Source organism: Phoxinus phoxinus, assembly GCF_949152265.1.
Source record: "Phoxinus phoxinus genome assembly, chromosome: 17".
NCBI lineage: Eukaryota > Metazoa > Chordata > Actinopteri > Cypriniformes > Leuciscidae > Phoxinus > Phoxinus phoxinus.
The window spans coordinates 19,433,221-19,453,731 of NC_136892.1; the positions used below are offsets into that span (position 1 = coordinate 19,433,221).

The following is a 20,511-nucleotide window of genomic DNA, read 5'->3' on the forward strand; positions in this document are numbered from 1 at the left end:
AGCTGCTACTGAAGCCCCACCAGCAAGTTTCTTAGTGACACGAGCAATGGCCTCCTAGTCGACAACAGGCCACGACTGTCCCGGGGTGGGATTTCTCCTGTAGGAAGCAGCACTGGCAGTCTATCAGAGCGTCTCACTGACTCACAGCAGAATTTACACCTTCAACTCCGGTTCAAAGATGTTACAGGAACAGAGACGGTTTCCTTCCATCAAAGAAAATGTTGTAAGTATTCGCAATGATTGCATTTAACATCCTGGTGTTTCCGTAGACGATCTAATCTACCGTGTCTTAATCTGACAGTTGTTAATGTATTAACATCGTTAATGATTAGGCTACTCTGAATCTTTGTTCACTTCGACTCGAACCAGATGATATTGACACACATTTATTCCAATATGATTATATAGAATAAATAGTAATGTCTTAAATAATTGAAATGCACATACATACCATTCATTTGTATTGTTTCCACATATTTTGGATGACATTTGCATTTGAGCATCATCTGACAGATTGTTAACAAGAAACATATCATAAAAGTCAATGTTTAATACAACTTAATGCTAGAGTTTGTGAGATTGTCTAACTTATTGTTGTGTATCGCAAAACTAAACTAGTAGTTACAGCTGTAAATATGACTGGATTTAATTTATTTGTCAATCATTGTATTTCTCTAAACATCAATTTCAAATATCATAAACATTTTCTGCAATTTTAGAGTACTGTGAGTGGGAAAAAACATACAGGTTGATATTTCTGAGACTTTTTGCAAAAAAAAAAATTCCCTATTTGATAAATTGGAAAATGTATAAACAAGTACTAATTTTAATACATAGTCCTATAAAAAGTTAAATTATTACCTTCAATCTCGTTTATATTATAAGTGACAAATTCAGGAGAATAAAATGTGTGTTTGGGGACCAAATATTTACGCCAAGCAGCTGAAATCCTCATTTGTACAGCCACTATATGATAAGGGCAATAAGAAAGACAACTGGAAAGGAGAGGGAAAATTAGTCTTGTTATTTAAATTAATTATATACAGGATTAAAAGGGATTTAAATAAATACAGAGAAATAAATAAACGGTCAAATAAGTAATTGTAGTTGTGTATTAATTACTTAACTCTTTTTGTAAATCTTTTTATTTATTTATTTTTAATAAGGACACATTCATCCTTATTTGTATGTAAGTCGAAACAGAAACCCTTTATTGAACCCTGTATCTCATCACATTCAGTTATTAATTACATTATGGCGAAAAATTAGTGGTTGTAAATTATTTTTAAAAGAATAGTATGGTGTTTTAATTTGCAGTATTTTACCGTTCGCACTAGTCGTGAAGTGATCTCAAGTCAAGGGTTAACATTAATTAAGAGGGAATGTGCGGGAAATGTATGCATGGGATATACAATTATATTTAGATTCAAACCATAGACTTCAAACGCTTATATAAAAAAGTCTCTTTTGAACACTTATGGCATCTCCTGTTAGCTGTTAGTTGAATGCGCGGTATTTTCTTATGGTATTTTCCCGCGATCATGCACTGATAATGGTATGACCCATTTTGGATGCGGTCAAATGTATTGTATTTCTTGCAAAAATATGAGTGTTATAAAAATACTTTCAAAAAAATTCAGTGGAATTTTATTATTAAATAGCTTTTAATAAGTGGATATCATAATTTGTTTACTTGCTTCTCTTTGCAGGCTTGTGTTGGTTGGACCATCTCTGTAAAAAAAAATTGGGAGTCTACCATCTGATGATGAGCTGTTGCTGGTAATCCAGTCAATCCACAGCGCCACAGGTTGCTAGTGCCTGTAGGCCTATGTGTGGTTTTATGCATCAATTTAATTTTAGTCCAATCTGTTTTAAATTGTACTTTGGGATGAAAGTAACTTCACATTGACACTATGTTTTGACATGGGAAAAACCCGTATGGTGGTGTTTAGTCCTCCACAGTAGAGGGCGGCAAGTCAATATCCAGCCGCTGTCAGAGTCGGAGATGCATCACTTCCGGCCACCTACATTGCAGCCAATGGCATCGCAGCAGGACAGGCGGTCTACAGGCACGTCAGGCAGGTTTAAATGCGCCGCCAGCCAGCGGGGAAGGAAGCCTGGCTACTTCTAAAAGTTGGCAGAAGTTAACACTTTAGTAACATTACGAAGTCAATATGTCAAGCGAAAGGTAATATTTATTTTCATGTAGCAAACCTGAATTCTGATTTGTATTTTACATAGCGCGTATTTTCCTAAAAATAGAAACTTGTGTGTGTGTTTCTGTATAAGTTACTTTGGATTCTCCCTCCACTTTGGTGTATTTTATAACGTGTATAACCTTTTGGGTGCACTACTAGAAGCACTTAACACAGTGATAAACTTACTTGTTAAAACACGGCTTTAGATATCTAGTGCATAGTTCTACGGGACGCTTTTTAAAAATACATTTTAGTGGAATGTGCTGTTGGCGCGCGCCACCAGTTGTGTTGTGACGCGCGAGTAGGATTTTTTTTCACCAATCGTGAATTTATATTAGCCAATTTAAATCAAACATTTTCTTTGTATCTATTTAATGGTTTCATTGGTTCATATATAGTTTTGTTTTTCTAAAAGGCACATTAGTATGGGGGCTATTTGGTATAGAGGGGCTCGCGACAAATGGCGGGCATCACAGAACTTGTAAAGTGAGCATGGAATTTACAGTATAAAAATAATCAAAAAAGTTGTAATCACTCAAATATTAGATATTGTGTAGTGAGAGCTCCGCATACTCGTTTTATACATGTTGTAAACTGAATTTATGTAATCTGTACAATCGTATGTTTGGGAGCTCGAGGGAATGGTTTCATGTTGCTTTTTGCTGCTAACGTTAACGTTAACTTACCTCTAGGCTCTATGAATATCCGTTTAACAACAAGAAATGGTGGTGTTGCTTAATGTTTCCTTGATTTTATGTAGGCCGTTTCAAGAACTGAATGAGAATTTGGAGGGATCCTTGTGCAGGCCTCTGAGGACTAAATGGAAAAGGCGGCCCGCCTGCAGCGGGGGTCTAGACACAGAGAACACTCCAAACGAGCTCATCCAGCAGTGGTCACCTCCACACAAAAAACCCCTGACTTCTGCAAAAGGGAAAGAAAATGAGGAAAACGTATTTTTTCTTGCCAGACGCCCCAGAAAAAGAAGAGAATCATCAGGTTTGTAACTGATCATTTGAACTCTATTAAGCCTACTGTATCATTTGATGCATGAATTTCTAAAGCCTCTAAATGATCAACATGATCAGAGCTGCTGAAGAAGTCCATGTCATGCATTTTGCCCTCTGATTGATAGTTCATACTTTTTAGTAGGAAAATTTATATAATTGGTTATGGTATGTCTTTTGGTGTAATTTAAAATATATATATTTTTCATAATTTAAAAAAAAATATTTTAAAACGTATCTTCCATGTTAATATGTCAAGATGAACATTTACTAAACTGATGCAACTTGGGTTTACTTGATTATCCATACTTTCTGTAAAGAGAAAAGGGTAACACTTTATTTGAATTATGTTACATGTACCAGTACTTCCCGTAGTAATAACAGTAAATAATTCATAATTACATTACATTCAACTAACCTTCAGCCAAACCCTAATCCTATAGTAAGTACATGTTGTTGTTGTTGTTGTTGTTGTTGGTACTTAAATGTATAATTACATTGTAACAATGACACCTTAAAATAAAGTCTAACTAGGAAAAAAAGCATGTTGAAGTGCAATACATCAGGCTTTTAAGGAATGTTTATTCCCGCAATCATCATTGTATTGCATCACATCATATTTTGACATCACAATTAAAACGCAACCGAGCTTTGATCATAAAACTAAGCTTTTAAATATTTGACATTTTTAGGAGATACTAACACTTAATTCTTACATGCATTTTTATGCAAGTAGTCTGAAAATCTCATCGTTGTACAATATAAGCTCTTAGTATTTCATCTTACTTTTTATAGTTTGATACTGTGCCAAATTGCATATTTTTGTTCAGTTTGGGCCTCTGAATAATTCTTTTCACTTGTGCGTGAGCTCTATATTCTCACAGTATCAAACTATATGGTCCATAAAAGCCTGATGTATCAAATATGAAAACAAACATCTATCTAAGATGCACACATATGCAAACCTTTTACATGTTATTTTTTTATATACAAAAGAAAATCCTGGCATCAGACTTTACAGGTTTTTCTGGATGGAAACATGTGTTGTCTTGTGTATAAGTGCTTTAAAGGAAAATGTGATATAGTTGCATGAGAACTACAGACAAAACCCTATTACTGAATTGTAATTGCTCATAAGATGAACTGTGTGGGCAGTAGAGGGCCTAATTTGTTTTCTTGCTCCTCCCTCAGCAGGCTTGTGTTGGGACAGTCTACCTGATGAGCTGTTGCTGGGAATCCTGTCTCGTCTCTCACTGCAAGATCTCCTCAGGACGTCACGGGTCTGCAAGCGCTGGCATCGTTTAGCGTAAGTAATAAACGAAGTTGGAAGTTTGGAAGACCACTGATCACCTGTGATATAAATACTAATATTCGTAACTCTGCATTTGCAGGTTTGATGAGTCTCTGTGGCACGGTGTGGACCTGGTGGGAAAAGCTCAGTTAGATGCGGAGCTTGGGCAGGTGCTCTCAGCTGGGGCGCTGAGGCTGCGCTGTCCACACACCTGCATCGGTCAACCCACTTTTAAAAGTACAGAGTGAGTAATGTGTGTTTTCATAGTTCCACAGTTAAGATATGTTGTGTAATTCCTGCTGTTATTGCTGTCTTGCATTGGTAATTTTCAGTACTGTTTGAATTACAGGAAACTTCGCATCCAACATCTGGATTTATCAAACTGCACAGTGGAGACATCTGTTCTAGAAGACATCCTGTTTCGCTGCAGACATCTACAGAATCTTAGTCTCGAAGGATTGGTGCTCTCTGATAGTATTATTCAGTAAGTGATAGTCTAAAAGCCATTTTGCAAACTACACCTTATCCATAGATTTTTGGTGCGTTCAAGCCGTGTCGGAAAGATCGTATTTACGAGTTGAATGAAAATAAAGCCACCACAAAGTTGTAAATACCAGTGGGGAAACTACGGATGTCTGCCAAGCGATCATATTTATTTCTCTTTGTAGTATTTTATTTAGAAATTACACATTTAATGGAGTTTTGTTGCATTTAGATTCCTTAAACCTTTATTTTGCTTTCTTGCAGTTCTCTTGCTCAAAATACTGAGTTTGTCCGGCTGAATTTGTGTGGCTGTTCTGGCTTCTCTCCTGAATCTCTGGCTGAGATGCTGAAATCTTGCACTCGGTAAGATTAACTGATGTACAGCTTTGTTTGGGGTTGGTCAGATTTTCTGAATGTTTTTGAAAGAAATCTCTAGTTCTCATCGAAGCTTATTTAATCAAAAGCACAGTTAAAATATTGCAATTTAAATATATATATATTATTTTTTACTGTATTTTAAAATGTACTTTGTTTTTGTAATGGAAAAGCTGAATTTTCAGCATCATTACTCCAGTCTTCTGTCTCACGTGATCCTTCAGAAACCATTCTAATATGATTTGCTGCGCAAGAAACATTTCTTTATCAATGTTAAAAAAACGATTGTGCTGCTTGGTGCTTAACCATTATACTTAAATTTTTATTTCAGGAATCTTTGTTGAATAAAGCAACCCTCTACACACACCTTGGCAATATAATCACCATTGGCTAGTAAATATTTTGGGTTACTCGCCAGACTGATATGAGATGCGTGTGTGTATGTATGTATGTATATATATATATATATATATATATATATATATATTTATTTATCAGTGACGGGTCAATGTATAAACAACCCGCACCCGACCGACGTTTTCAACTAACCCCCGCCAGCAACTCGGACCGCAAAAAAAAAAAAAATATTGTTTAAGAAAATATTGTACCCGACCCGCTTCCTGACCCTCATTTTTTAAAAGTAGCTAGTAAATGCTCATCGTATTTGGGACATAGACGTAGGTACTAGGGGTGCGCATTTTTCTGAATGCTGTATGATATAGCCTAGTGTTATGTAATAAAGGCTTGATTTATTCATTTATTTCGTTTCATTTTCTTAACAATTAAGATGCAGCATGTGTTTATCCAGTCTAATCGAAGTGTGCGTCTCTCCCCCGACTTTCCCAACAAAAATCCCGCCCCCTCTCAGCAAATACATAAAACTGACATTACTGAGCTATATGCATTTAAAAGTAGCCTATTAAAATGGCACAATGGTATTATTGCTCAGTTCAACGTGTTGGGAAATCGGGCATTTTGTCCCGCGTCAGCTTTTATTCAAAAGTTAATAACGCGCTCAACATTCAAAAGGTAAATAAGGATTTCCCACTTTCATCTCTGCCTGCAGACTGAGCTCGTGCGTCATCCTCGCGCCAGTTATTCAGTCAATTAAGTGTAGACCTATGCATTTCATAGAAAATTGTGTCTAGTACTATATAAATTACAAAGATATAATTGGCATCTTTATTTCAAACGACCCGACCGACCGCGACCCGAATATCATTAAAAATATTTTTGGATGACTCGTAACCGCGGGTGACCGCAGGCACTTTTTGATCAAGTCAATCAAGCATTAGCCTATTTAATTAGCCTTTTAGAAAACTTGAAAATCATGCATGAATGCATATTTGTCATTTTAACTGAACTTAAACTGAACTGGTGGTGCTAAAGATATTCTTGGTCATTTCATTGTTTCTGTAAAAAAAAGAAAGAAAAGCTAATAGTAATTATTATTAAAAGATAATTCTACTACTAAAATGACAATATACAACCATAGACTATAAAAATATATAATATAGGCCTATAACACATGAGCTGCTGGGTTCATGAATGTTAATCCCCTTGACAGCGTTCGTTCGCTCCGATTTGCTGAAATTAAAACAGGGATGAGTGCCATCCAATAAGATTGCCACTACCGGAGAAACCGGTATCTCTTCTGCTTGTTCTTAAAAGCTGAATAATACCAGATGAACTCAAGAAACAAACAAGAATATTGTTTTCATGTAGCGTGTCAATTTTGCGTGGTATGTAAGACTCTCTCTTGCTCTTTGCGTGCGTGCGTGAGAAACGCGACGTCGACTCGCGCATCTTCACACTAGAGTTTATGGTACGTCACACACAGGTACGCTGAGCTGAATTTGAAATACTAACGTTACAGATCGCTTTGACGGAGAGTGAAACTCAGCGCTCAGTCAGTGTTACAACACAATGGCGAGTTAACACAGATGGCGAGTAAGAATTTATTAGTCAATGGCTAATGATATACATTATTTAGTCGCCCAGAGTGAAATTTACTTGCATATGCGAATGATTTACTCGCATTGTAGTGGGTTGTAAAGGTCAAAAGAGCAGCATTTATTTGAAATCTTTAAATAAATTATAAAAACGTCTTTACTTTCACTTTTGATCATTGTAAATTCAAGGACAAAGTATTTTATTATTTGTAGTATTAATATTAATTAGTATTAAGCTTGAGGATTATTTATTATTATTTGTTTAATTTTATATATTGATGTATTCATTATCAGAAAAGGTTGTTTTTGACCCATTGTAAAGCCCACAACATCTTTTTCTCAATCCAGAATTGAAGAAATTAACGTGTCGTGGTGTGACTTCAACAATCTTCATGTTCAAGCCATTGCTAACAACATTCCCTCCAGCGTCACTCAACTGAACATCAGTGGTTACAGACAAAACCTCATCATGGAAGGTAGGGGTGGGCGATATAGCCTCAAAATTATATCACAATATTTCAAGAATATTTGAGATATTTATGACGATATAGAATTTTTTTAAGAGAAAACTACGTTTATCTCACCTAAATGTTTTCTCACTCATTGCATTTTTACAATGGGGTAATAACTTTGTTGTTAAAGTCCCTGTAAAGTCAAAATTAAGTATGTGTTCTGAGTTTGTCACACCACAGAAAAATGTGTTATTAGCCACCCAGCCAAATTTGAATGATAAAAAAAGCCAGCAAGTACATAAAATAAGCTATCAAAATCTTGAAAAAATGAGCAGTAGTCTCTGCTCTCAAACGCTGGGGGCGTGTCCGCTGGCTGCGCTGAAACCACGCACGCCCACTCGCGGGTAAGCTGCAGTCGCCACACTCAACTGTGGAGTTACTGTGGACTACAGTACCTACTATAATTATAACATAAGCACACAAGTCAACTTTTGATTGACGATCTGTTTTGTACGTGATCGCATCCAGGTAGTTCGCATTTCCGTGATGAAGGCTAGATAGCTAGCTAGCAAACTGTAGGCTGTAGTAACTAATAGTAGGCTACTGACAGTAACTCGCGATTGAGCGGCAATCTGAAGTGAATGTGCTCTATTGTTAGGGGAGGGGCCAGCGTCAGGGGCTCCAGTGGACATAAAGTAGGAACCGAAAAAATCCGGAACACAGCAATGGTGAAAAACTGTTTAACGGTCTAACTCCACAATTCAGTACTTCACAGTTCACACAGTCTTTGTAATATGTTTTAACAATACATTTCTAACATTTATGTGTTTAGAATTTTTTTTCCGAATTGCCTTTACAGGGACTTTAAGAGTTTACACAACACAAGGAAGCTTGATTTCAATCTTTGAATTAAATTGAAAAAAGTAGCAAAAATAATAAAGATACAAATAAAAAATACCCTTTTTGGGTAGGTCTAACTAGTATTCAGAAATATACAGAAACTAAAGTAATCAAATGTAAAATAACAGTGTCTTTTTTTTAGTTCTGATTACTGACTAAATTAAATACATAGGCTATTAATTCTCATTCATTACAATTAAAGCTATCTTTTGTTGTTTTGACTACAACATTAATGACAGACACGTATGGCTGCTGTCACTTTTACTGCTAGTGCACGGATCCATTGCTGTTTTCACACTGTCTGTCACACTGTCTCATGCGTTTTATACATAACCGACTGTGTTTATGAGTATACTTACCAAGACCGGAATTTGGACGAACTTTTGCTTTTTTTTTTTTTCATTAAAATGAAAATAAAAGAACTTAAAATAGCTTGTTACTCGCGAGCTGTTTGTGAGGCGGCTTTACTGTATTTAGCCTATGCATGCAGATAAACTATCTCTCAGAGAGCGCGCGAGTACTGGGTAGTTTAAAATCGCTTGACTGTTTAAACTGATAAGACTTAAGAAGACGTGACAATGATAAACTTAGTTACGATGCACTGATGGCTTGATTGTGCAAGTGACAATTCAGTCATGTCCCGACTCCTAAACGTAACTCCCTAAATGCCGCCTGCCTTGTGCAACACATTTTGAGAGACGAGAGAGAGTAGACGCGACAGCACCGCTGAATAGTCGAGCTGTTTGTGAAATTGCGTCTCTGAGAAAGTTTGGTTGTACTCGACGGTGTGTTTGAAGTGGCTCCCTTTTTATGTACTAAATCGTCATCGGCGGCTGACAGGCTGCTCTTACTCTGACAGGTGTTGTTGTTGTGCGCGCTAGGGAACGTAAATGTGCCATACGTCATCGCGTAGCTATATCATTGATATCGCGATATAACATTTTTTGTAAAAACATGTAAAAATGTATACCGGTATTATCGTGGACGGTGTGATATGGCACACCCCTAATGGAAGGCGAGGAAAGCATGGAGTTTGGCTTTGTGACCTTTTTTTTTTTTTTCAAAGATAATGTATACATTTTTGTGTTTCAGATGTCAAAGCTATAGTAAAAAGATGTCCGAACCTCACAAACCTAGATTTGAGGTGAGTCTGTGATTTGGGAAGATGATTGTGGGTCAGATGTATAATGGCACACAGCAGGTGGTTAACATTCGGTTATATGTTTTATCATTACAGTGATAGCGTGCTTGTGACGACAGACAGTTTCCTAGTCCTGCAGCAACTTTCCTTCCTGAAACATCTGGGACTGAGCCGTTGTTATCAGATCCACCCAGCTTCTCTCATGTAAGAGATTTGAGAGACTGAGTTCAGAAAGAAAAGACATCTCTTCGAGTGCTTTTATGTCTGTATATGGTCTACATACAAGCAATAAATATTCTTTCTCTTTCTTGTTCCCCTCTACAGTGACTTTGAAAAGTTTCTAAATTTGCAGACCCTGGAGGTCTTCGGGCTAATACAGGACAGCTACCTGCCCATTCTTTGTAAAGGTCTACCGCACATACAGATCAACACACAGCCTTTCTCCACTGTGGCACGTCCCACCGCATCATCAAGAAAAGATCGCACACTTTGGGGAATGCACTGCCGACTCATCTACAAGCATTAATGTTTTTAATCCAGGATGATTACAGGGTAAACCAAATAGATCAGTATTTCACTTATTGTGACATTTAATTGTGGTTTTAAAAATGTCTTAAACATCACTAGTAAGTCCTCTTGTTTTATATTGTAACAGTTTCAATTTTGTGAAGATGACAATTGTGTTAGAGGTCCTGACAATCTTGAATTGAGTGTTGTTCTTATGTTGCTGCAAAGATCATATCTTATACCACAACCACTCTTATTTTGTGGTAAAGGTTTGTTAGTGGTTATTTTAACTGTTTGGTACCAATAGTTGTTACAATTTGTTTTACTAGATTTGTTGCTTCAGGTGAAATCTAGAATATAGTAGGTTCTATTTGTCAAATGCAAGATCTGTTTACCTCTCATGATCAAGTATATTTCCAGTTTTACTAGAGAATTATCAAAGGTCTAGTTTAGTAATGAGTGATTTTTTTATGGTTGTTTTATACTGTTTCTGAATTATTTTACACCAGGTGCTTTAGCATCAGAGAACATATTGTGAATCTTCCATTTTTCTGACTATTTTAATATTGGAAACCTTGAATGTTGTACAACTTTGACATGTAAATGTAATTTTATGAATTATTTGCATAATCTGAATTGTAAATAAATGTATTGCTTTTTATTTAAAGTTGTCATGTGATAGTTTCATAAATTACACAAAATGATACTTTCCAAGTGTAAATGATGCATCAAAATACATAAATACAGACATTTTTAAAAACTGAAAATGTGGTTTTACAAAATTCTGACATGTTTTTAACAATCTTTTGCATAATGGTTTGATTGGAGTAGAGTTGGACTCCGTATATTCAACCATTTGCCCTATTGTGTACCTCAAAAACATTTAAATATCAAGTTTTTTTTTTCATGGGTTGCAGTTTCAGACTTCTACATTAACAATACTTTAGTGCATGTTTGGCACAACTGTTCAATATGTATTATAAATAATCTTGTCAACAAAAAGTTCCAATCACATTTCAGTAACATGGGCATTTCTGGACCATTGTTTAAATAAAGCAATAGTGATGTGACACTTGACAATCTAATGCTGATGTGTCTAGGAAAAAATTAAATGTTCATTTCTGTAGGCTGCAACTAAAGAAGGTCATTTAAAGAAGCAAGCATAGACTACAGAAGTGTGAAATCCTGATATATGTTCATTTCATCTGCAAAACTCATCCCTTAAAACTCAGTGCTTACATAATGTCCATCTCAAAGTCTAAAGACAATCATTCAGTCCTTAATATAGAAGTTCATGGAGCAACAGTTTGATGTATCAAATGATTTAATCAAGAATGACAGTTCGCAACAAGTCCTCCTCATTCAAGATGATGGTAGCAATGGCACCATCATTAAACTCAAAGGACGTCCCACCATCCACCACCATGCAGGCATCCCAGCACCTTGAGCGGACACAAACCCTATAGAAAACAACAACCACGTTAGCATTAACGTTATCCCAGAATTTTTAACAGCCTTTTAATCAAATATATAGGCCTGGTTTCACAGACAGGGTTAAAATTAAGCCAGGATTAGACCTTAATTCAATTAGGACATTTAAGTAGATTTTACTGGTGAGCATCAAGTCAAAACAATGGCATTGTAAGAAATGTCAGTGCGAGCGGCTGTCAGTTAAAACGGCTCAAACATGCATTTTAGTCTGGGACTAAGCTTAAGCCCGGACTGTGAAACCAGGGGTATGAATAATAATAAAAAAAAAAGGTTTGATTTGTTAACAGTTAATGGATTAGGTATTATGAACTAACAATAAACTATTTAATAACCTAAAATCTGTACATTTTCTGAATATACTATTGTTCATTAGTAATGTATTATGGACAAACATAAAGTCTGTAGAAGTTAACCTTAACCAAGTTTAATATTAACTCTTTACCCGCCAGCGTTTTTGATCATTTTCACAAATTTCATGGCCCCAGAATATTTTGTTGTATAAATATCTAAACATGCAATACATCAAAAGAAAAAACAGACTCTCTGCTTTTAAACAACAACCAAAAAAAAAATATATATCTTCGAATGCGTTTTGATCAGGAGATTCACTGCTCTTTCAAAAGTTGTGTAATAGCGCCCCCTAGCGTATAACAGTGGAAATATGGAACACCAGAACATTCCATCAATGCCGGGGAATATCTGTCAATAGCGGGGAAAGAGTTAATATAATAATGCAGAAATTTTGCAACATTTAACCCAAGTAGGGAGAGGATGGAAATTAAAACGTACTTTTTGGCAAAACCTCTTTGCCGGCTATTGTAAAATACTCTGTTGACTATCGGCTCCCTTATACTGAAGAAAAGTTTGTCCTCCTCTGGGCCGAAGATTAGTGACTCATTGTATGTTTCCGTCACTGAACACAAAAAGAGAGAAAATAGTTTAAAATGGCAGAATGTTCGTTTTATAAGTTAAATAGTTGAACAAAATGAAACCTATAAAAAGTCATTTTAAAATACAAATGACACTTATTTACTAATATTTTTTTTTTACAAAGATATTCGTAAAGATATATACTTTACAATAAGGTTCCATTATGCATTACTAACATTAACTAACAATAATCAATGCATTTGTAATAGTATTTATTAATCTTTGTTAACGTCAGTTATTAAGAATTCAACTGTTTCTTGTTAGTCCATGTTAATTCAGGTACCTTAAATAATATTACCAGACACAACATTTGATTTTAATTAATAACATATTAGTAAATACTGAAATAACTAAGATTAATAAATGCTCTACAAGTATTCTTTTTCATTGTTAGTTCATGTCAACTAATATAGTTAAAAGGAACTTTATTATAAAGTGTTACCAGATATAGTGAACTCACCACTTGCAATGAACTTCCGATCTAGAGGAACATCCAAACCCGTTTTTGATTTTCCTAAGATACAGAAAACATCTAAATCATGCTTGTACTGACTGTCGATTGCAAACTGTGCTTTCATAGCGCACATTTATTTTGTGTAACTTTTTGTGTTTCTAACCTATTCTAAGGACATCCTCCACTGCCTGCTCCACAAGCTTATTAATATTGTAGGACCTGGATGAAGGAAGAAAAATGATTTGGTAACTCAGACAATATAAGACCATATCAGATCACTTCAGTCAAGTAATGCTTTGACTCACCAGGCTTTAGATCCAGTTCCAGTGCAAATGCTGAGCCCTGAGCTCTTCTGTTTCTCCCACGGCCCGTCATCAATGGAGATTTCATAGTATGAAGCCCTATGAAGCGAGAGGGTAAGATGGGGTTTGAAGGATTTATACTTCACCCTGTGGCAGACAGAAATCCACAAGTAAGGGGAGATGGGGGGGGGGGGGGGGGGGGTGCATGAAGTGAAGGAGGAAACGTGGTTGATGAGATGCAGTGTCTTTAGGACATGGTTAGCGACTGGTTCCACAACATCACACACAGGAGGGCAGCGATATATACCTGGAGGACAGAGACTCCCCGATGAAGATCTCATTGAGCCCTCGGACAGGGAGTAGGTGAGGCCTTTCAGAACTGTCGTGTGTCGTACCTGTCGCAAAAGCATCATATCGTTGTTGTCTCTAACAATAGTTCGGAGTTAGTTACGATGGAATTAGTCAGATTTTCACAGCATGAAACATGAAATGCCAGTAGACAGCAACAACACTAGAATGTATTGGGAAATTTAACATATGTTCAAATTATACCAGTAGGTGCATTAACATTATTAGCCTTAAAATACTAAAAATAAAACAAATAACTCAGGAGAAAACTAAAACTAATCAAATGAAAATTTGAAATTAAACTGACAATAAAATCAATGTACTATATATTCAATATAATATAAATATAATAACCCTGTTTGGGTGAACCTCACAATAAAAATGTTATACACACTACCAGTCTAAAGTTTTAGATCGGTATGCTTTTTATGAAGTGTTTATTTGATCCAAAATACAGCAAAAACAGAAATATTGTGAAATATTTTTTCATTTTAAAACAACTGTTTTCTATTTGAATATCTTTTAAAAGGCATTTATTCATGTGTTGGCAAAGCTACATTTTCAGCATCATATGACATTACAAAAAAAAGCTTTTGTAACATCATACACTATCGTTAAGAAGTTTGTTTGTTTTGGGAAAGAAATTAAAGAAAATAATATTTTTATTCAGCAAGGATGTAAAGACATTTATAATGTTACAAAAGCTATCCATTTCCGATAAATGCTGTTCTTTTGAACTCAAATTAATTGTTAAGATTAATTGGAAAATAAATTGTACACAGCTGTTTTCAACATTGATAATAATAAGAAATGAGCATCAAATCATCATATTAGAATGATTTCTGAAGGATCATGTGACACTGAAGACTGGAGTAATGATGCTGAAAATTCAGCTTTGACATCAATATATTCAATTAGAAAACAATTATTTTAAATTGAAAAAATATTTCACAATATTAAAGTTGATGTATTTTGGTTTAAATAAATGCAGCCTTAAGAGCAGAAGAGACTTATTTTAAAACGTTTATATGATTATATATATATATATATATATATATATATATATATATATATATATATATATATATTATATATGCTGTGCTGATTCTCATTACTGTACTACAGTAATGAGAATATTTTTTTTTACAATACAATAATGAGACATTGAGGAAAATGTGCTTGAGTATTGTTGAAAATAATGTTGTTGTTTTTTTAATTAACAGACTGAATTTTTTTTTTATTATATATAAAAATGACAAATAAAAAAATATTAAATATACACATACAACACACACACACATATATGTGTGTGTATTTTATATATAATACTTTATTGAATTTGATTATATTTTCTGCAATAATTAAGCACCAAAAATCTAATTTTATTGCAAGAAAATAAAAACTCATTCACGTTACTGTAATAAAGTAAGAAACATCAGTATTTGTGAGATTCAGTCGAGGAATGTTTGGTAGAGATAGTAATGTGCTCTTACTGCGCTGAGTCTCAGTGGTGATGCGGTGCGCTTTGCTGTGCTGTTCCAGGCTCAGCTGCAGCTCGTGCAGGTCCACTGGAGTCGGGTTGATCCCGGTGCCCTCCAAGTACATACGGATACGCTGACGCCACTGCCACCTAGTGAAGATAGAAGGGGGAAATTAAGCAGGTACAATGATGATTAGAATGAAACAAGCGACTCCAAAAATGGGTAGATCTTAGCAGCTCTGAAGTGGTCTCTTATTGGTCAGGTTCAATCTTCCTAAATAGCAGCATTTAAACGGTGGGTAACACTTTATGTTAAGGTGACAGTTACTACATGTACTTGCTATAGTAATAACATTGAATTATGCATAATTACTAACCCTAAACCAAACCCTAATCCTAACCATAACTCTATAGTAAGTGCACGTACATTAGTTAATTAATATAACTCAGTACTTATTTGAGTAAGTACAATGTAACTACTTCACCTTAAAATAAAGTGTAGCCTGTTACTTATCTCCACGCTGGTAAGGATGGACCAATCACGGTCATTGATGATTAGAAGATAAATATTAATCAATTCATATTTTCTCCTTTCTTTAACATATTTTTTATACATTTTTATTAGAATACATTTTTTTTTTTTTTACTTCTTAAACATCTGGTATGATTTTATAATTATTTTGTATTCCTTTGTTAAATATAAAGTACTCTGAATTGTGAATTGCTATACAAATAAAAATGCCTTTTGCAAAGTACTTTAGCAAGAAGTATAGAAGAAAACAACTGATTGCAAATTGGATTATATAGCAAATTGGATTACTGCCGACAAGAGGCAAGAGTAAATAAGAAGTGCCTACCTGAACTCACCCTTCCTGAGTTTCTGTAAGGCCTCAGAAAAGGCTTGTGTATAGCGCACAGGTAAACACAGGTGGCCCTCTGACCTTCATATACAAAAACACATGTACATTATGAAACAAATAAACTTGGTGAGACTTAATTTAAGGCCTTTACGTATAATGCATTATTAATTATGCCATGTGATGCACCTCATAATGCATTGTATGGTCTCATGAATAATTGTAACCACAGTTCTGATACATTATAATACTTATCTATTCATTGAACAGACCTGTAGAAAGTATAATGCATTAAAACACATGACAAACAACCAACTTCAGAATCTGCAAATATTATGATGCATTTGAACTTGGCAACAATTATTTCTGAAAATATATAATGCATTATAACATTATGAATACCTTTATAATGCATAAGGCCTAAGGGCTTTAAGTAAAGTGTTAGCATAAACTTACACTCACTATAGGCTAGTTTTTATTACCTTTCTGGGTCTGTGTTGACCCCCAATACAGGTTTGTTCTTATCATACACTTTACTGGCAACAAGTAGCATGGTTCCGTCACCTATGAAATAATATCTGTTAGAATTTTACACACACACAAATAATATGCATATGCAGGGCCTAAAATTCACTTTTTGTCAAACCTGCCAATGGCCGGTGACTTTACCGGCCATATTTTTTTTTTTACCAGGATTAATCCTTATTAAAGTTACAAAAGTCAAGACGAATGATTGTTCTTATATTAGAAATATTAGGCTGCTAAAACTTTAAGAATCAATACTGTTTGTTCACTAAAGACTTAAGTTTACGTGGATACTTCCCAAGATGAGCATTTTGACATCATTTTCTTTGAATATGTCTGTTCAAGTGCAAAAAGATGAGAATGAGAGCTTCTCAAATTATCTCATGTTCTTCACGTTCTCACAATCTTGCATTGTTAGAATTTTTAAGAATGTTACCGGCCAACTGGCGATTGACACACTTCATATACTCGCCAACAAAGATTTTTACTCGCATTTGGCGAGGGTTAATTTTAGGCCCTAGATACACACACTTGCATAAAGTCCTGTGAAACCATCTCTCATATGTCAACTGGTGCACAATTAAACAATCAAGTATAAAAACCAAACACCTGAGCTTTACCTCCAGCAGAGATAATGGCATCGGCCCATCGTACTGTGTCCTCGTCATATTCTCCTCTTTTTACAATGCGCACCTCAATCCCCTGTTTCCTACAAAGATGAAAGGACAGTCTTGAAAATTGTTTGAAAATTATTTCAAATACTGTCAGAATTTCCATTTTTGAGTGTCATCTTACTGTAGACTGTCCACAATCTGTCCAACATTAAAGGTGTGTATATTGTGTCTCTCCAGAAGCCCACTGTAACTGGATCCTTTTAGGGCAAGCTGTGATGACAAGACGACGACAAATTAAATATCATAAACAATGTATTGCTTCTTGAAAATATCCTCACTAGTAAAAATAAACAGTCTTTTAACATTGTGTGGAGTTAGTTGGACTCTGGACTTCTTAATACAATTTTGCTGCAGGCATTGTTGGCGGACTGTTAAATACTTTAAGCCCATTTTGCTCGCTACTGAATTGAGCTAACAATAGAACCAACAGGAAAGGGAGGTAAAATATTAACAGACTTCTTTTGTTGAGCAATATAATTAAACAGTGTCAGAAAACAAAAAGTTTTAGGTAAAACGAAAGTTAACCCCTACAGATATAAATATTTTAATGAAGATATTAATATGTATCTAATAGCTAAATATGAATATTTAGCTATTTCGAGGGAGGGGATAAGAAAGTGAGGGTAATTCCAGAAGTAAAACAAAACAAAAAAAACACTCATTTTCTCCATAGGAGGATTGATTTTGAATCATGATCATGTTTAACAGTGGTATTCCTGCTGATAAAAATATGTCATTAACATATGTTAATGAAAAAAAATCTCCATCAGAGAATTGCAACAAGTAAATCACAGCAAAAGAACAGAGTGCAACAGTCAGGTTCCGGAAATAAAAATCAAATTCATTTTCTCCATCAGGGAATTGATAACTTGAACAATAACATTAAACCTACGTACTATGAGCTATAGTTGTTAATCGAAGATTTTGTTAAAGCCATAAGCCTGCATTTTTTAAACTTCTTTTTTAAATAATCATATTCAACAGCAGAATTCCAGGTGAAAATGAAGCACTCCGTTCATTTGTCCATAGGAAAAATTATTTTGAACGTTAACTTCTAAATCTTTAAAGACAGACTCTGAGCTACGAGGTTGTTAATTGGTGTCATTTGCTTCTGCTGTAGCCATCAGCCCACTTTTATTCAGCTTAGTGTAAAATAATCATGTTGAACAGTGGAATTCCCAAGTGAAAAACTACATTACCCATGATACCGAAAATTACACCAATCAGAGAGACGAAAAAAGCAACACAGGCCAAAATAGCTCTTTAGCTCCGTCCACTCCAATTGAGCACTGCCAATGACGTGATCGAGTCCATCTCTCTACACTAAAAAATGCTGGGGTTTTTTTAACCCAATTTTGGGTAAAATATGGACAAACTCAAATGTTGGGTTAAAAATTTAATTTAAAAATGTAACCCAACGGCTGGGTTTGTTCATATTTGACCCAAAATTGGGTTAACCAGACAGTAGTCTGTACCCATTGACTTCCATAGTAGGAAAAAAAAAATACTATGGAAGTCAATGGGTACAGACTACTGTTTGGTTACTGACATTCTTCAAAATATCTTTCTTTGTGTTCAGCAAAAGAAATAAATTAATACAGGTTTGAAACAACTTGAGGGTGAGTAAATGATGACAGAATTTTAATTTTAAAGTGAACTATCCCTTTAAGTGTAACTGGGACATGATTTTGAATTTTGCCTCCCCAAAGAAATGTATAAGTAAAGCCAAAAGTATGTAGTTATCATTACTTGAAGATACTTGTATGTCTGTGTTGTTAATAGCCTACATCACCCGCCTTAAACGTTCTGTAACCAGATAAACCGGTGTATTTGATCAATACACAGATAAACAGGTGTATTCACCTCTTCACAAGCGTCTGCTTACCAGCTGTTTTAGATCCTCCTCCGACAGTCCCGCATATCGATATCTCTGCTGCTCGAATTCATATCGTGTGGTCTTAGTCACAACCGCCACCTTCGCCGGTTTGAAGCCAAATTCAGCTTGCGAAGCAACTTTACACGCGGCGGTCTGATGAAAACACAGACGACTACAGTAGCTCCCAGTGAAACCCGCCACTATTGGATTTCCATAGGAAAGAGTTTTCCTTAAAGCTCGGGATAGCATTCTACTACCGCAAAATAGTATTGGAGAAATGGTCAGGGGGAAAACTATTTAATGTAGAATTTTGCAGCTCTTGCTGTCATTCAGGGCTTGAATCCTGTCCTGTTCAAATAGACACCACCAGTCAAACTACTTTTCCAGAGCAAGTCATTAATGGGGGTTTAGGAGCTTGAAAATGCTGGAGGTTCTTGGCAAAATAAATAAAATAAACACAAACTTCACGAACTAAACACACACACACACACGATTTATCTATGGGGTTGTAAGGTTTGCAAGTTAATGTAACCAGCAGCATTCAGAGACTCGCAGGTCACCTGATGATAACAATGGCAAAGCAGTAAGCACCTAATCTTACTTTCCAAACCTACGAATGTGATCTGACTAGCTGGTTGTCGGCTACTGGCCACGCAGTGTTGGACGCACAGAAGGTCACATTTGCTGAAGGTTCGTGAACGATGCCCTTTCTAGGTGTACGTGAACAGCTAGCTGATTACAGCTGTCAGTTTTAGCGTGTCAAACTGTCCACCAACTAACGTTACCTCTCCAAGCGCAGTGACCAATCACATCCCCGTCTACCTGCCCTACGACGGAGAGTGCGAGTCGAAGCGATCTACAGAAACCTGAAGTTTACCGTCTACCTAAATACAGAACTTCAAATCACAAAGTTGAGGCTAATAAAAACATCAGATCCCACACTCACACATGCCGCCATCTTTAAAGCACGTAGCGCCGACTCTGTGGGCGTGGCTTTGAATAGACGGGTTTTGTGCTAGTGTGCCCATTCTTCACTCAGTTCACTGGCGTCCAGCGATACTAATGCATTTAAAACCAGATTTAAATACATCGTCCGATCCATTTGATATAATATTTAAAATAGACGAACCCATGATGATGGTTTTACATCATTACATGATGGTATGACTGACTGGCGTTTCCATAGTTGATGACAGCTAGGCTACACATTGTTAATTTTGCATGGAAATTTCCGTTTGCATAAAGCAAAAGTAGGCTTAAACCCTGTTCTA

The 20,511-nt window shown here is 35.6% G+C and overlaps 2 protein-coding genes across 5 annotated transcripts; one reads left to right on the top strand and one right to left on the bottom strand.

Moving 5' to 3' along the window:
• Positions 1-34: 34 nt before the first annotated feature.
• On the top strand, positions 35-10,324 carry skp2 (S-phase kinase-associated protein 2, E3 ubiquitin protein ligase). Of its 3 annotated transcripts, XM_079586230.1 has the most exons (12): positions 44-220; positions 1,710-1,779; positions 1,953-2,188; positions 2,959-3,194; positions 4,394-4,508; positions 4,594-4,737; positions 4,843-4,977; positions 5,241-5,339; positions 7,652-7,779; positions 9,748-9,799; positions 9,893-10,000; positions 10,121-10,324. In XM_079586230.1, exons 3-12 carry the CDS (start codon positions 2,175-2,177, stop codon positions 10,320-10,322), a joined length of 1,233 nt encoding a protein of 410 aa, XP_079442356.1. In that variant the 5' UTR covers positions 44-220; positions 1,710-1,779; positions 1,953-2,174; the 3' UTR covers positions 10,323-10,324. The 3 variants fall into 3 exon arrangements, with proteins under 3 accessions (XP_079442355.1, XP_079442356.1, XP_079442354.1); XM_079586229.1 differs by having other exon boundaries at positions 35-223; positions 1,710-2,188; XM_079586228.1 differs by having other exon boundaries at positions 1,710-2,188.
• Positions 10,325-11,619: 1,295 nt separating this feature from the next.
• Positions 11,620-20,298, bottom strand: nadk2 (NAD kinase 2, mitochondrial). 2 transcript variants are annotated; one of them, XM_079586227.1, is made up of 13 exons: positions 20,187-20,298; positions 19,250-19,588; positions 17,486-17,574; positions 17,311-17,399; positions 16,648-16,729; positions 16,166-16,249; positions 15,322-15,458; positions 13,788-13,875; positions 13,484-13,579; positions 13,342-13,397; positions 13,185-13,238; positions 12,584-12,707; positions 11,620-11,763 (listed from the first exon to the last, which is right to left on the bottom strand). In XM_079586227.1, exons 2-13 carry the CDS (start codon positions 19,487-19,489, stop codon positions 11,628-11,630), a joined length of 1,275 nt encoding a protein of 424 aa, XP_079442353.1. In that variant the 5' UTR covers positions 19,490-19,588; positions 20,187-20,298; the 3' UTR covers positions 11,620-11,627. The 2 variants fall into 2 exon arrangements, with proteins under 2 accessions (XP_079442353.1, XP_079442352.1); XM_079586226.1 differs by having other exon boundaries at positions 13,484-13,627; positions 20,187-20,225.
• Between the last annotated feature and the right edge of the window lie 213 nt (positions 20,299-20,511).

Excerpts from the sequence above, each read along its gene's own strand:
- nadk2 (XM_079586226.1), bottom strand. The coding sequence starts at position 19,489 with ATGCTATCCCGAGCTTTAAGGAAAACTCTTTCCTATGGAAATCCAATA. Across the intron at positions 16,730-17,310 it reads TGCCATTATCTCTGCTGGAG|GTGACGGAACCATGCTACTT; the intron begins GTAAAGCTCAGG and ends ATTATTTCATAG. Across the intron at positions 13,239-13,341 it reads GGAGGATGTCCTTAGAATAG|GAAAATCAAAAACGGGTTTG; the intron begins GTTAGAAACACA and ends TCTGTATCTTAG.
- skp2 (XM_079586229.1), top strand. Across the intron at positions 7,780-9,747 it reads ACAAAACCTCATCATGGAAG|ATGTCAAAGCTATAGTAAAA; the intron begins GTAGGGGTGGGC and ends TTTGTGTTTCAG. Across the intron at positions 10,001-10,120 it reads ATCCACCCAGCTTCTCTCAT|TGACTTTGAAAAGTTTCTAA; the intron begins GTAAGAGATTTG and ends TCCCCTCTACAG.